The sequence below is a fragment of the Lycorma delicatula genome, chromosome 12 (assembly GCF_047948215.1).
Source record: "Lycorma delicatula isolate Av1 chromosome 12, ASM4794821v1, whole genome shotgun sequence".
Classification (NCBI taxonomy): domain Eukaryota; kingdom Metazoa; phylum Arthropoda; class Insecta; order Hemiptera; family Fulgoridae; genus Lycorma; species Lycorma delicatula.
Genome location: NC_134466.1, coordinates 70,555,738 through 70,572,069, shown reverse-complemented (window position 1 = coordinate 70,572,069; position 16,332 = coordinate 70,555,738). Strand labels below are relative to the sequence as shown.

Here is a 16,332-nt window from a genome sequence, read left to right as displayed (position 1 = left end):
TATTTTACTTACGGTTTCTTTAATAATTGTAACCGATTGTCGCTTAGAATTTTTTTTATTTTTAGACGTAAATATATTATTAATAAACAAAATATATTCGTTGAAAGGAAAAAACAAAAATATTAAAAAAAATTGTCTGAACAGAATTCTAATTTAACTTTTTTAGTTTCTTAGAAATATTAAAAATAATTAATTGTAAAAAGAAATCGTAAAATATAGCTATACCACTTTTTTCAAGGAAATTATAAATCGTTATTTTATGTGAAAATATAAAATTAAAAAAAGATTGTGATGCAGAGGAACATCTACAATATTTGTCATTTAAAAAAAAGATAAAAAATAAAATAACCGATGATTATTATTAATATTTTTATTTCCTTGTACGAAGTAAAGGAAGTATTGTGATCGGGAAAAAATTTCGCTTTTCAGATTTAACGGAAATGTCCATTTTGAGGATTCCTGAAGCCATTTTGACTAGTTTCGGCGTGACGTCTGTACGTACGTACGTACGTATATATCTAGCATACCTCAAAAACGATTACCGTAGAATGTTGAAATTTTGGATTTAGGACTGTTGTAACATCTAATTATGCACCTCCCCTTTTGATTTCAATCGACTGGACGAAAAGTGTTAAAAAATGCCCAAAATCCAAAGAATTTGAATTTTGAAATTTTTCTTAACTGCGGTAGTAAGCCCTCATTGAGATCTTTTCAACGATATATCATAAGTGGTAGTTATTTTCATAGGTTCCAGAGTTATAGCCAAATAAAATTTTAATTAATGAAATATTTGGAACTACAAGGGGAAGGCATATCGGTTCGACTTCATTTCCTTTTTTTTAATTTAAATATATTGGTTTATTAATAATTATTAACCTGCGATTGTAACAAATTTTTTATAAACAGCAAAAAAGAATCATTATTAAAGAATTGAAGGATCGTATCTCACTTTCAAATGAAATAAGTTTAAATGAAATCCACTAAAAAATGTGTATACGTAATTTAATAGGCGTACAAGGAGATTATCTAGTTTCCACATCAGATTTTTATTTTTTCATTTAGAGACAAATATAAAAAAAAAAAAAATATTTGAATGAAAATCATATAAATTATGTACACGGAATGGGAATAACCATTATTATTTATTTCTTCAAGAAGAAAGAAAAAAATGATAAAAGAAAACACTGATCGAGGAGATTACTATTCGGCGCCGATGCTACTTCTAATTGGGGCTGGTAGTGAGTGCATAAGCTATAAATATAGGTGTAACCGTTTAGTTTTTCATGCAATAAACCAGATAATATCTGCGTATAAATATCTGAAATTAAAATAAAATACTTATAAAAAAATACGAAACAATTATAAGAAAATTAAAACGAAAATAAAAAAGACGTTATTTTAATACTAGTCACGAGTTTGCGTGTTGTAAACAATACAGGAAAGTATATATTATAAGATGTACAAGCAGGTCGCAAATATTTGCCGTATTTAAACAAACAATAAATAAAATAATAATAAGTTTAAAGTATTTATTTATAAGAGTTAAAGAAAGATATTTATTTTTTAGATAAAATAATTTATCATTAAAGAAGAAAAAACAGGTTATACATTTATAAAAAAAAAAAAAGTTATTGCAAAATCGATTAGTTTTACAATCGATTATTTATTAATACTCTTACTCTTCGATTTACAAGAAAGGAATTATTACGTAACTGTAATATTTTACAATTAAAAAAAAATAAATTCACACTTATTTATTAAAAAAAAAAAAAAAAAAATAGTTTCTTTTACAAAATCAACATTATTCTGTTAATTAAGTTTTAAATATTATTATTTTAAAATTATAATCTTAATTTATAGTTTTACAATAACGATAAAAAAAGAGTGGTCTTAGTTTGACCTAATTATTGTACTCTTACGCAAAAATAAGTCTCATTATCTGACTAAATAGAGATATATATATAAAAGAATAGATGATTATTTTGTTCCAGTGAAGGTGGCATATTAATAACAATAAAGAAATAAATAAGTTAGAATTTTTCATTTACTAAATATCTATCCTCATGAATCACATTTACGGGGCCTAAACAATGAGCTGACTAATAATTTTTACTTCCTGAAAATTGGTTTCTACTTTTATTCTAAAATACAGTGTCCATAAAAAAATAATAATGGGTTTTATGTAATTCAAATGAAGACAGTAGGTAAATTTTGAGAAGTTATGTCGGTAGCCCTGATAGCCTCCAACCCAAACGTTTATGTAACAGCAGTTCAAACCACCACATCGGTGTTTGTATTGTTGCTGAGATATTTTAGTTCGTTACTATGCTCACTGTTCAAGAAAAAGCAAGGTGGTTTTTTTGGGTAGGCTGAATTAAATTCCGTTATTTTAGTTCAACGTACATTTCGACGTGAATATGGAAAACAGCCACCGTAGAAAAATAATATACGACGTCGGTTCAAACAATTTGAAGAAACTGGATTTCTTTTCGAGGAAAATCACCCGGCAGACCTCGAGTATCAGAGGGAACTGTTGAACGAATCAAGACGACCTGGTACTTAGAAAGCCGTAACGGGAAGAAGACGGTATAGGAATAAATGGCGTATATCTAAACCGCCTGAGATTGGTAGATGATATAGTTGTTCTCTTCTTACGAGAGGGAGAATAACTACAAAGACGAATACAAGAACTAACCCACCGGATTGGTCTAGTGGTGAACGCGTCTTCCCAAATCAGCCGATTTGGAAGTCGAGAGTTCCAGCGTTCAAGTCCTAGTAAAGCCAGTTATTTTTACGCGGATTTGAATACTAGATCGTGGATACCGGTGTTCTTTGGCGGTCGGGTTTCAATTAACCGCACATCTCAGGAACGGTCGAACTGAGAACGTACAAGACTGCACTTCATTTACACTCATACATATCATCCTTATTCATCCTCTGAAGTATTATGTGAACGGTAGTTACCGGAGGCTAAACAGGACAAAAGAAAAAGAATACAGGAACTGCAGGCGGCCGGTCAACTCTACGGTCCAAGAATGAATATTACAAAATCCGGGTCATGTTCAAGGAAGTAAGATTTTTGTTTCTGGAGAATTCATTAGATAGATAATTACATATATCTTGACCGACAGATGTCAAATGAGGGTGATAAAATCGAACGAGTTAACCTCGGGTGGTAGACGTTCGAGAGACTTAACTTAATTTTCAAGAACAAACTCCCCTTTTGCCTTAAAAAAAGTTTTCGATCGACGCATCCTGTCGTTCCTACCTGAGGAAGCGAAACTTGGAAGTTCAATCGTTAAAAAAGCTGCGGGTAGCGCAAAGAAATATGGATCGATGTATTCTTGGAGTTACCGGACGGGATAAGAAGACCGATAAATGTATCAGAGAACAGACTAAAGTATACGATATCATCGTGAAATTTAACGAATTAAAACGACGGTGGACAGGTCGTGTAGCAATAAGAACTAACGGCAGATGGACTAAATTAGCGATTCAACGGATACTGCTAGATGTTAAACGCCCATGAAAAAAGGCCGAAAGCTCGTTGCATCGATGATGTCAAGTACATCGGACCAAATTGGCAGAGGATCGCGCAAGTTCGAATTAAATGGAAACGTGCTGAAGAGGCCTTCATCCAGAAGCGGGATCGAAACGATAATGATATATATGTATGTGTTTGTAAGATTATAACACGCGTCTTTAATCTAGCACTATATATAAATATAAGCAGGGTTATTTAAATGTAATATGTATGTGTTATTTTACTATACTTTTAATTTTACAAAAAATTCATCGAAATCGATCAGTTTGGTGAAAACTAAAGTTTGAAATGCAAAAAAGAATCGATAAAAAAAATAATGTGATCGACTGAGAACCTCCTTTCTCTGGTCGATTATTAAAAGTAGGGAAACGTTTCCAGTTTTATTTTTATTTTTTTACAAATATTTTTATTTTAATTTCAAAGGTAGTAGTGATTTCCTAGTTAAATTGAACAGCAGTATGTAATATTAAAGTTATATAAATTGTTAAGGAAATGAAATAGGAAAAGGTAGTAGCAGCAAATTATTAAATAACGCTTGTAATTCAGTTTTATAACAAAAATGAAATGAAAAGTAACTATCGATTATCTATTAATCCAGATTGCATAGTAATATATATATACAGAAAAAAAATCGTTCACAATCTATTGTACTACTTAATAATGACATAATTATTCAATGAACCGAATTAAACTTTCACAAAATTAAAATCAACATCGTATTAATATATATATATATATATAATTATTATTATTATTTAAATATTAACATATTTATTAGTTTTAAAAAATATTAATAATTATAAAAGTGCATGGTAACTGCTTCAAACATCATTGATCGCCCGTAAAATAAACACGTACGTGTGTAGGCCTATATAAAAATATAATTACTTAACCGACTAATTTAGAAGTTAAATAGAGAATCGCCATTTGATTGATTTGTTTTTGCCTTTCTGTTTAGCCTCCGGAACCACCGTTAAGTTATAAGTTCAGAGGATGATACGTAGAATATAAATGAAGTATAGTCTTGTACAATGTCAGATCGACCGTTTCTGAGATGTGTGGTTAATTGAACCCCAACCACCAAAGAACATCGGTATCCACGATCTAGTATTCAAATCCGTATAAAAATAATCGTCTTTACTAGGATTTGAACCTTAGAATTTTCGACTTCTAAATCAGCTGATTTGTGATGACGAGTTCACCACTAGACCGACTCGGTGGATTCTATTTGATAGATGTAACTAACTAAACTGACAAATCTCTTGTAACGTATTGGTCAAGTAAATATATCTATTGTTAATATATACGAGTATTTCTGTGTTCTACAATTTAAAAGTTTCTGATATTACTAGATTTTTTTTGTTGAGAAATCCAACTTATTTCATTTACAACGTGATAAAATCATATAATTTCATTCTGAATGAAGCTTTTTAATTAAATCCGAATATATTCATCGTTGTTAAATATTTATTAAACCTTCATCTGGAAGTGTTAAAAAAAAAATCACAATGTCTGGTAATCGATAATTATGTAACTAATTTGTAATAAATTTTAACGATTCTAAAAGTTCCAAGAATTAATAAAAGTATTAAATTACCTTAAAAAAAGCAAACAATTTTTTAACTCGCTCGGCATAAAATTTCGATGTATTACCGTTTTAACCGTTATTTAACAAATACCGTTTTTTAACAAATTATAGAACTATCTTAAAATTTTTTAAATAAAAATCTCGATTATTTAATCACCGATTGACACTCGCCGAAATAGACTTTAAAGCGAAACAAAAATTTAATATTGATCTAATTATCAAAACTTCTGTATCTCAACAACGTTCTAAAGCAACAACAGTTAGAATTCAGTCTCGACTCTTGCTAATTATGCCGCGTTCAGTGTTTTATCGATCAAATTCAATACGTGTATATTTTTAATGTATTCTGTTACGTTTAAAAAATTTTTATAATTTGTATTTTATTTCCCGCTAACTAAACAAAACAAAAAAAAATTGGAAAACTGGGTTAACCTAAATTAACACGAATAAATAATGTGTTTGATAGTAATCGTTATAAATTATATCCGGAGAAGTATTAATTATTTTATTTGTAATGTTTTTATCCATTTAGTATTTTTATTAATTTCTCGAGTATAAGTACTTCTTGTTTTTACAGACCGACAAAAACGAGGTTCTGGTTTTAATTCGGTCGTTTGATATTTTACCTCTTTGTGGAACATTTATGCTCAAACCTGTTTTCCTAATTTTATAAAATTTTTCGGTAATGTTTTTTCATTTTAGGAAGAATAGTGAAGAGGTGAAAACGGCAGGATAAATGCTGTGCGGTAGATGGGTGTCGCGTTTGCTAAAACAAAAGTGCCGGAAAAGCATTTCAAGCGATCGTCTCTAGTTCTTTCGGCGCAATCCAGAAGAATTTTTACGACGATTTTTGACGGTTGATGAGACCGATATGGTTCTTACGATATCATTTGTTTCCTATCCTAAAAAAATTATAATTCCTGTAGGGAATAAATTTTCGATCGATAATGAAATAAATGGTTACTTTAAGGAGTTTGATAAATCGACAAATCGAACCGGGATAAGCGCTCTTGTGGAATGCTAGGCTAAGTGTATAACCCTTAATGGTGATTATGATAAAATAAATAAAAATGTACCCAGAAAAATATTGTTTTTTATTCAGGCCCGGAACGTATCGCCCCACACTGAGTAACAAGTTATAAAAAAAAAACAAAAAAAAATTACAAAAATATATTTGATTACATATAAAAAATTATTTTTTTAAAAAAGCTTTTATTTAACTAATATTAATATTAACATTAATAAATTAGAAAAACCCTCTAAAAAGTAAAAAATAAGAATTAAATCGAATTGAGAATTTTAAACAAAAAAATATAATGTATTAACAAATATAAAAATGCACTGAAAAGTAAAAAATAAATTATATAAATATCTAATAAATAAAAAATAAATAAACGTAATAATTATTAAATTTTAAAATTAAAAGTAATGAAAATATTTAGTTAAATAAAAGCGTGGCGCAGTTTTTATAATTTATTTAAAACAACACAACATTTATTTTTACAACAATTAATCTTCATTTTCATTTTCAATAACGACGCGAGGAGGCGGAAAGGTCTGCTGGAACCTCTTCAGTTGAGACTGACTAGCTACAAGTAACAATCTGGGAAAATGCACCCACTCGCTTTCTTTGTACGTGTTCTCACGTAGTTGAAGTTCATAGTTTAGTTCTGTAATCTAAGCCAAATTTAACGCACTCTTTCCGCTAAAAGTTTCAGTTTAATTAATTATGAATTTTTATTTAACGAATTCATAATTACGCTTATAATTATAATAAAGATAATAATTAATAAGTTTCCAGATTACCGTCAAAATGTAATAACTTTGTGCAAGACTTCTAAATTTAATTTTTATTTTAAATCTTATTAATCCTTAAAGGTCATCTCGGTACATATCTGAACCATCAAAGAATTAAAATTTGAGTTATATTTATTACAGATAAATAAAGTATATACATATACTAAACAAACTCATTAAACAAAAAATATTTTTGTAAATACAGCAAATGTCTATAAATACTTATTCGAAATCGTTGTTATAAAAACTGCGCCACGCTTTTATTTAACTAAATATTTTCATTACTTTTAATTTTAAAATTTAATAATTATTACGTTTATTTATTAGATATTTATATAATTTATTTTTTTACTTTTCAGTACATTTTTATATTTGTTTTGTTTAAAATTCTCAATTTGATTTAATTCTTATTTTTACTGTTTAGAGGGTTTTTCTAATTTGTTTCCTTTTTTTTATTAATGTTAATATTAATATTAGTTAAATAAAAACTTTAAAAAAAAAAATAAAAACCTTTTTTTTATAATCAGAGGTTAATAATTATTAAAAAATCAATATATTTAAATAAAATAAAAAATAAAAAAAAGGAGATGAAGTCGGATTTGAACCGATGTGTCTTCCCCTTGTAAGATCAAAATATTTCATTAATTAAAATTTTATTTGGCTATAACTCTGGAACCAACGAAAATAAATACCTCATGATATATCGTTGAAAAGTTCTGAATGAGGGTTTATTACTGCAGTTAAGAAAAAGTCCAAAATCCTTTTTTTTTGGATTTTGTGCTTTTTTAGACGCTTTTGGTCCGGTCGATTTTAGTCATGAGGGGAGGGTGCACAACTAGATGTTACAACAGGCCTAAATCCAAAATTTCAACATTCTACAGCTAAACATTTTTAGTTACGCTAGATACAAACTACAAACGTCACACCGTAATTAATCGAAATGGATTCAGGGATGGACAAAATGGATATTTCCGTTGAAATCTTAAAACCGAAATTTTTCGTGATCGCAACACTTCTTTTACTTTGTACAATGAAGTAAAAAGCGAAACAGAAGTTGAAAAATATAAATAATTGAGATTATAAGATGTAAATGCGTTGATGTTAAAATATTAATAAAGGCCAAAAGAAATTAAGAATAGCATCAAACCGATTGACTGACTAATAATTAAAAATAAATAAATGACGGTTTTTTTTAAATTCAACTTTGGAATTCTTTAAAATATTAAATAGTTTTTCTATTAAATATGAAAAAATGATTTTTACAAAAATATGTTTGAATTTTTTTTATTTGAGTAATTTAAGTTTAAAAATATCAAAAAATAACAAATTTAAAAAAAAAAAAATGCCTTCAGATCAGGTTTTTTACGAAAAAAAGAATAACGAAAAATATGGAATATTCTGGACTACGAAGTGTTGTACAATAAGAATTTTAAAAGAAATCTTTAACCTATTGTTATTATAATATATTTACTAATAACTAATTTATTATTAACGATTAAGAATAAAAACAATTCGGTGTAAAAATTGTATAAAATATTTTCCGAAACGATTTAATATTAAACCGCGGAAACTGTTACAATAGACAGGAAGTATGGTAACATTAACTTGCAACCTTGATGGACAAATGCTTATCAATTTATTCATCGATTGAAAAAATTACAATTTTTATTTTTATTATTTTATTTTTATAGGTAGGTAGATTTAACCGGTGCTAAGTAGGGGATAAAAAAGATTTCCAACTTAAAGTTAAGAAAAACTTCAAATTTACTCGATACGACAACGGTTGATGTGAAAAAAAGTTTCACATATTTAACACACTACAAGCCACATCTTCTTACAATTCTACCATTATTTTTGTCATCCCTTGCCGTAAGGGTTGGTCATATCAAATATTGTTTCAAAAGTTTTAGGTAATGTTTAAGAGGAATAACGATCACTTTAAACCGATTCGATATTATTTCAATTGAGGGAGGTATAATCTTTTTTTGTCTTCAAAACCCCATTTTTTCCACCCCCTGGGCCAATGGTTGGTGATATAAAAAAAACTCTACTTAAAAAAAAAGTTTTAGGCCCTTATCCAAAGAATAGTAAGAACTTTAAACGAGTTCGATATTTTACTTAATAAGAAAGTTATAGCGATATTTTCTTTTTTCGAAAAAGCTCCCCCCATTTCCACCCAGATGGTCCGATTTTGCCTATTAACGAACTAGATCGAGATTTTGGGTCGTTATATTTTATGTATCAATTTTAAAGTGATTGGTGCAAAATTACATCAGTTATCGTGTCCACAAGAAAGTGAAATATATATATATTGATAGTTTTGGGGTCTGGAGGATGTGAAACGCGAAGATATATTGAAATTTTCCAGAAGTCGAATCATGGTACACATTGCAATAGGTAATTTTCTCATGAAACCTACCTAAAACCACTAGCGTTAAGAAAACAATTTTTTTTCAGTTCTTTTTTAACATTGTATCGTTAAAATTAGGTGCCAACTTAAAAATAAACGATATTCGCTAATCCTTAATTTCAGTGTTTAATTTGCTCTATTTGAAATCATTACTGATATTATTTTTAAAGTTCATTTTATTTTAAACTTTTCAGTTAAAATTTATATTTTTATTAAAAACTTAGTTCAAATTAAGAAGAAAGTTGCCCTTATGAAAAAATGTAATAATTGAAGAAAATAAGAAAGAAGCCGTAATAAGAAAGGGAGTCCGACTAGATACTAGATACTAGATACTAGATACTAGATACTAGATACTAGATAGGGATGTTCCCTACCTCCGTTACTTTTTAATCTTTACATGGATCTAGCAGTTAATGATGTTAAAGAACAATTTAGATTCGGAGAAACAGTGCAAGGTGAAAAGATAAAGATGCTACGATTTGCTGATGATATAGTAATTCTAGCCGAGAGTAAAAATGATTTAGAAGAAACAATGAACGGCATAGATGAAGTCCTACGCAAGAACTATCGCGTGAAAATAAACAAGAACAAAACAAAAGTAATGAAATGTAGTAGAAATAACAAAGATGGACCGCTGAATGTGAAAATAGGAGGAGAAAAGATTATCGAGGTAGAAGAATTTTGTTATTTGGGAAGTAGAATTACTAAAGATGGACGAAGCAGGAGCGATATAAAATGCCGAATAGCACAAGCGAAACGAGCCTTCAGTAAGAAATATAATTTGTTTACATCAAAAATTAATTTAAATGTCAGGAAAAGATTTTTGAAAGTATATGTTTGGAGCGTCGCTTTATACGGAAGTGAAACTTGGACGATCGGAGTATCTGAGAAGAAAAGATTAGAAGCTTTTGAAATGCGGTGCTATAGGAGAATGTTAAAAATCAGACGGGTGGATAAAGTGACAAATGAAGAGGTATTGCGGCAAATAGATGAAGAAAGAAGCGTTTGGAAAAATATAGTTAAAAGAAGAGACAAGACTTATAGGCCACATACTAAGGCATCCTGGAATAGTCGCTTTAATATTGGAAGGACATGTAGAAGGGAAAAATTGTGTAGGCAGGCCACGTTTGAAATATGTAAAACAAATTGTTAGGGATGTAGGATGTAGAGGGTATACTGAAATGAAACGACTAGCACTAGATAGGGAATCTTGGAGAGCTGCATCAAACCAGTCAAATGACTGAAGACAAAAAAAAAAATGAAAAAATGTTAGTGAGAAACACCAAGGTGAAAAACTTTCATTTTGAGACAAAAATAAGGAGGAACGATGTAAAGTCAATTAATTATAACCGAGTCTAAAATATAGAACTGCAATAAACACGAAGAGTAACTGAATAATTTTCTTTAATTCCTTGTGAAAATAATATTTTAATAACAGTTTGACGTCAGGCTATATCCTATTACTCTATAACAATCTGATTGTGTGCGAGTACGATAAAAAAAATCTTCAAATCGTGTACGAAATGTAATTTTTCATAAAAAAAATTTTTCAATTAAGTCGCCTGAAAAACTTTCTTTACAAAATCAAAAACGAATCGTGAAATCGGTCCGTTTGGTGAACATTAAAGCTTCAACATCCTTTGAAAAAAAATAATAAAGTTTATGTATATATACGGGCTGAATTGAGAATCTTTTTTTTCTTAAATTACTTAGACAACTTAGCTTTTTCATAAATGTAAAAATCTAATAATATTTTTGTTAAAGCTTCACAATTAATTTATCGATGATTTTATAAACCGACGGAAACAATTAGATTTAAGCATTACCGGTCTGTGACGTCATCGTTTAAATCCTTCACGCGAGTCGTTTCGTTTTATTTGATTAAATAAATGAAATACTATTTTGTATAGCTACAGTACAGTGGTTTTAATACGTAGAAGTTACAGCAGCTTTGTTTTATATAATGAGGAAGAATGCAGGCGTAGTATCTTGTTTTGCTTCAATTCTTATTAATAGGAAGGAAATGGAGAAGCTAATAGAACTAATTTTAATGACTCGTAGATGACTCGTACTATTTGATCGTTGTATTTCATTTAAAACTACCGATTCGATACAAACGAATTAACTGCTAGTTCAGTTTAGTTAATGACTGTGAATAATAAAGAACACTCCTTTGTCAGATCAGGTTGATTCCATCATTTGCGTTTTTTTTTTTTTTTTTTTTTTTTAAAAAAAGAATCATCGACAATCGATATATATAACTCGACTGAGTTTTATTAAAAATAATTGAGTAACAGTTCTTAAATTAAACAAAACGTATTTCTTTTTAAATTGATTTTTTTCTTTTAATTATACGATGAAGATAAAATCGTATCATTTACTAAGAGAAAAATAATCGGTCAAAATAGAATTATTTCTTTATTTTTTCTTCAAAGTCTTTCGATGCCTGAAAATATTCCTTTAAAATATAATGCCTTCATTATATTCGCTGTCGCTAGTAAATAGAGAAAGTAATTAATTTTAAGCGAGTAAATTAAAAAAAAGGAGAATAAATCGGTAACAAATTGAAATAACCGAAAAATGTTGAAGGAAAATAAATTCTTACGTTTTTAATCTAAGAAAATTTAATATATAAATAAATAAAAATTTTTCTTTTGTTCGGTGCCTTAACAGTAAGTCACAACAGATGACATAATACGGGTAAAGTGCCGTACGAATAAGGTGTCAATACTATTAGCAATAATCAGCATCTCTACCCCAAGATTGCTAGGAATGGAGGATGCGAAGCGAAATCGTGTTGGCTTCTTCTCTAAGTTTATACTGTTGCATATATCGGTATGTCGTGTCGATGTGGTTTACGGGATCAACGGTTGCCTTCAAGTATAGGAAGCAAAAGTTCAATGTCTGAATAAATCGATTCTATCTCCCTAAACTATCGATCCTATCGTATCCAGAGAAGATGCTACAAATTAACTTATTCGCATATTTCACGACGCCTATAAACCCTTTTTTCCTGTTTAGCCTCCGGTAATTACCTTTCAGATAATAATTCAAAGAATGATACGTATGAGTGTAAATGAAGTGTATTCTTGTACGGTTTCAGTTCAACATTCCTGAGATGTGTGGTTAATCGAAACCCAACCGCCAAAGAACACCGGTATCCAATCCAAGATCTAGTATTCAAATCCGTGTAAAAATAACTGAACTGACTTTACTAGGACTCGAACGCTGGAACTCACGACTTCCAAATCGACTGATTTGGGAAGCCAACCCGGTGGGTTAAAGGTTCGATGTCTGACTAAATCGATACTATCAACGTAAACTATCGATCCTGGCGGATCCAGAAAAGTAAGATGCTACAAATTCTAACAAAACTCTACTAGATATCGGGGAAGTTCCGAAATATCATACTAAACGATCGGTTAATAACAATACAATTAATTCAACCGACGAAGCGTTATAGTTTTAATTCAATTTTATTTTCTCTCTTTTTACCATATCGAGTAGTAAAATCATTACTTTCAAAGAAAACGACTGGAGTAGTGTCTTCTTTTATCTTGAATATTTTTATACGACTCAATATTAAAAAAGACTGCGATGGAACAAAACAAAGTAATGCAATTCTAATTGATTTAGCAAAATGCAATTTTTAAGGCGTTTTTTAGGAAGCCGTGTAATAAATTTGTATATTTAAGTTATTAAATATAGAATGCATTTTTGTTTATATTTCGTATTAACGAAAGTCACGGCAGCACTGGATAATTCCATCATTTTTTTTTTTAAATCACTGAATCATATTGTTTCCTTTTATTTAAAAGAAAATACGGAAAAACAAATAAAGCAGAAGTAAACTTTAAACGCTTTAATTGCTTATTTATTAGTAAAACCAGTCGATGGACAAAATTTATCAACCAAATCATAACCGCTTTTATACCTATCTTCGTGGAAGTTTAATTCCTCTACTTCCTCTTTATCATTTTTTTTTTTTCAATAAATATAAAAATATATGTACTAAGAAAAAATAAAAATAAAAAATAACAAAGAAAGTTCATGACAAGAGTAAATAAAAGCTATCACCCGATAAACCTTTCCTTTTCATCATTACATATTTAATTATTTGTTAACATGCAAATATAATTTAATATTTTAATCTGTTATTAGGTTTTTTTAATTTTTAAGAATCTTTGAGAATTATTTACTTACCGTGAAGACGATGATTATCCACCGAAAAGGTAAGCGTTTGAAAAAATTTAATAGACCTACATAAATGATTTATAGGTTATTTAATGATTATTATTTTAAAATCTTACAAGAATTAATGTTAAATAAAGTAAACACCCGATTACGTAAATAAAATTTGAAATATTTACAGAAAAAATTTCCTATCTTGAAGAATTTTTTTTTTAGAATTTACTTGAACCGTTATAAAATTTTCACAAATATGAATATAACATAACTTACAAAAAAATAGAATAGATTGCTATTTGTAAAATTATTAGGAATTTCAAACCGGAGGAGTTCTTCCTACGTTCTCATTTTCATTAATCAGTAATTTTTATTTTTGATTTTTTGCCGGGTTAGGGTAACTGAATAAATCAAAAGTAAATGCTAAAAGGAAGTTTAAAAATAAATAAAACAAGAGTTTCCGTTTGTTCTGTAGATAAAATAATATCAAGAGATATAAATTAAAGATAATAAAATTTGAAACAACAATAGTATGAAACTTTTCTTGGAATTTATATCGAGAAGTGTCTTTAATATTAACATATATATATATATATATATATATATATATATATATATATATATATATATATACTGTTATATAAAGAGGAAAATGGTTTTTATTTGTTCGGGATGAACAAAACTACTCGATCGATCGCAATCAAATTTTTTTACTCATGTTTCTTGGTATAACAGAAGATTTTTAGATACATTTCATCTCGAAAAAAATTATATATATATATATATATATATAGATACGAGCAGAAGTGGTGGAGATTTGTTGGTTGAAGCACAAACTTTAATGAACTGAATTAATGAACTGTGAGCCTCTATAACTGTGTGAGCTGCGTTTGAATTGAATGATTCGAATCAACCGAATTAATAATATTGCAAAAATAATAGGATTAAAATTACGTTAAATAAAATAAGAAAAAAAAAAGTTTAATAATGATGGATTTCCCGTGAGGTGTAAGAGCATCTCGTGAGAGGCTAGACCGATTATCACATCAGGGGATTCCCCTGGGGCGCTGTTTTGGGAGGTACAACGAAGCGGTCTTGTAATATCTCTGTAAACAATCGTCAGATTTTCAAAATTCAAACAGGGTATTTGTTAGTAGGTTGAAGGCTAACTTTTGCATTCATCTGGTACACTCTCCATGTAAAAGAACACAATTATTCGAAAATGTATATAAACGTACGGTGTGGGGATCCAATGGCGACCGACCCAAGCTCTGGAGGTGTCCAGGGCGCCGGTCTCCCTGGCAAATCGGAAACGGCGAGCTAAGCGAGTTCTGCGGCCACGAGGTATGTTCCTTGGCCCTGGGAGGGCTCGAGGAGCCCCTGAGTTGGATCTGGGATTCGACTAGGCTGACCTGAGGGTCCAAGTTCTGGCTAGACGGGACGGCTAGTATATATTACTGAGAGAAGAACTAAGTAATTTAATAATAAAGTTCAATTAAACTAAAAGCGAGTAAAAATGTTTGATTCCTTCCATATAAATGCTATACCAGGTTAATCTGTCGGTAAAACCTCTGATCAGATTATATTACGTCATTACTAAATGAATTTGAATCGGTCTTCTGTTTACTCTGACGATAAGAAAAACATTTCATGAGGGAGACTAATAAAACACATTAAACAAAAACCAACTGTAGGTGGAAAATGCGGTGATTATTCTGCATTCAATACGACGCATTGTTCTCATCTACACCGTAAAACAAGTACAACTAGTCTCAGTCACCGGTTTCGAGTCTCTCGTAATATTCAACGATAATGTTAGACTTTTTATGAAAAATATGTAAGGTTAAGCAATACCATTATAAAATCTTATCCATTAAACTTGTATTATTATTAAAAAAAACAACCAAAAAAACCTTATCGTAAAATAATAATAAAACGAACTTTATTAGGTTGTTTTCCTAAAGAAAAGTGATGTACGATTAAGTTATCGTTTATTTGAAAAATATTTCGTAACTGATGATAGAATAACTATAAATCAAAATGGGTTCGAATATACCAGCAGTTAAGTATTCGTAAGAAGTTTACGATGAACTTTTCTAGGTTCTTCCTTTATCGCATTTCACAGTTCGATGAAGGTGAATCTTTTCAAAGAATATAAAATTATTTTTAATTCTTTGATATAAAATTAAAATTAGATACTAAATAAAAAATATAAAAAAACAGAAATGGAATCGTTATTAGATAACCTGAAAACTGATCGTGATATGTTAATAAAATTGTGTAGAATACAAATCATGCGAATTTATCGGTGTATATACACACACACACACACACACACACACACGTACATATTAAAACATATATTATTCGTGCGATTACAGTACTTTAGTGCCAATATTTTTTAAATTTATTCCCGACCTTTTCTTGCGGAAATCCTATTCTAGCTGCCAATGATAATTCATCACCAGGGACCTCAAAAGAAAATAGAATAAATTTTAATTTATTAAAATTGTATTTATTGTAATGGATAAAGTGAATGAATAAATATGGATGATGAACGGAGATAAATAATTACATTATCAATTTTACTATAATGTGATGAAAAGCTGCTGCTGATAATTTTATACACGTTGGATAAAAAAATATAATTTTGATAAATTTACATAAATTACATTCTATATACGCAAGCATTATATATACATATAAAGAAGTTGACAAGAGTATATATATAATTTTTTAAAATTTAATTGTAATTTCAAGTTGAAACTTAAAGATGAATTTCTGATTGCATTTCTTTTTACTTTTACA

The 16,332-nt window shown here is 29.1% G+C and overlaps 1 protein-coding gene across 5 annotated transcripts in view; it reads right to left on the bottom strand.

Annotated features, from left to right (window-relative positions):
* The window catches only part of Mmp1 (Matrix metalloproteinase 1), a 158,575-nt gene that overhangs the window by 121,459 nt on the left and 20,784 nt on the right, over positions 1–16,332 (bottom strand). For 4 of the 5 annotated variants that reach the window (XM_075379313.1, XM_075379314.1, XM_075379309.1 and 1 more), the window contains exon 2: positions 15,943–15,996. The exons of the other annotated variant lie outside the window; for it this stretch is intronic. In XM_075379313.1, the coding sequence (XP_075235428.1) occupies positions 15,943–15,996 (54 nt within the window). The remainder of the gene's footprint in view (positions 1–15,942; positions 15,997–16,332) is intronic. 5 annotated transcript variants of the gene reach the window in all.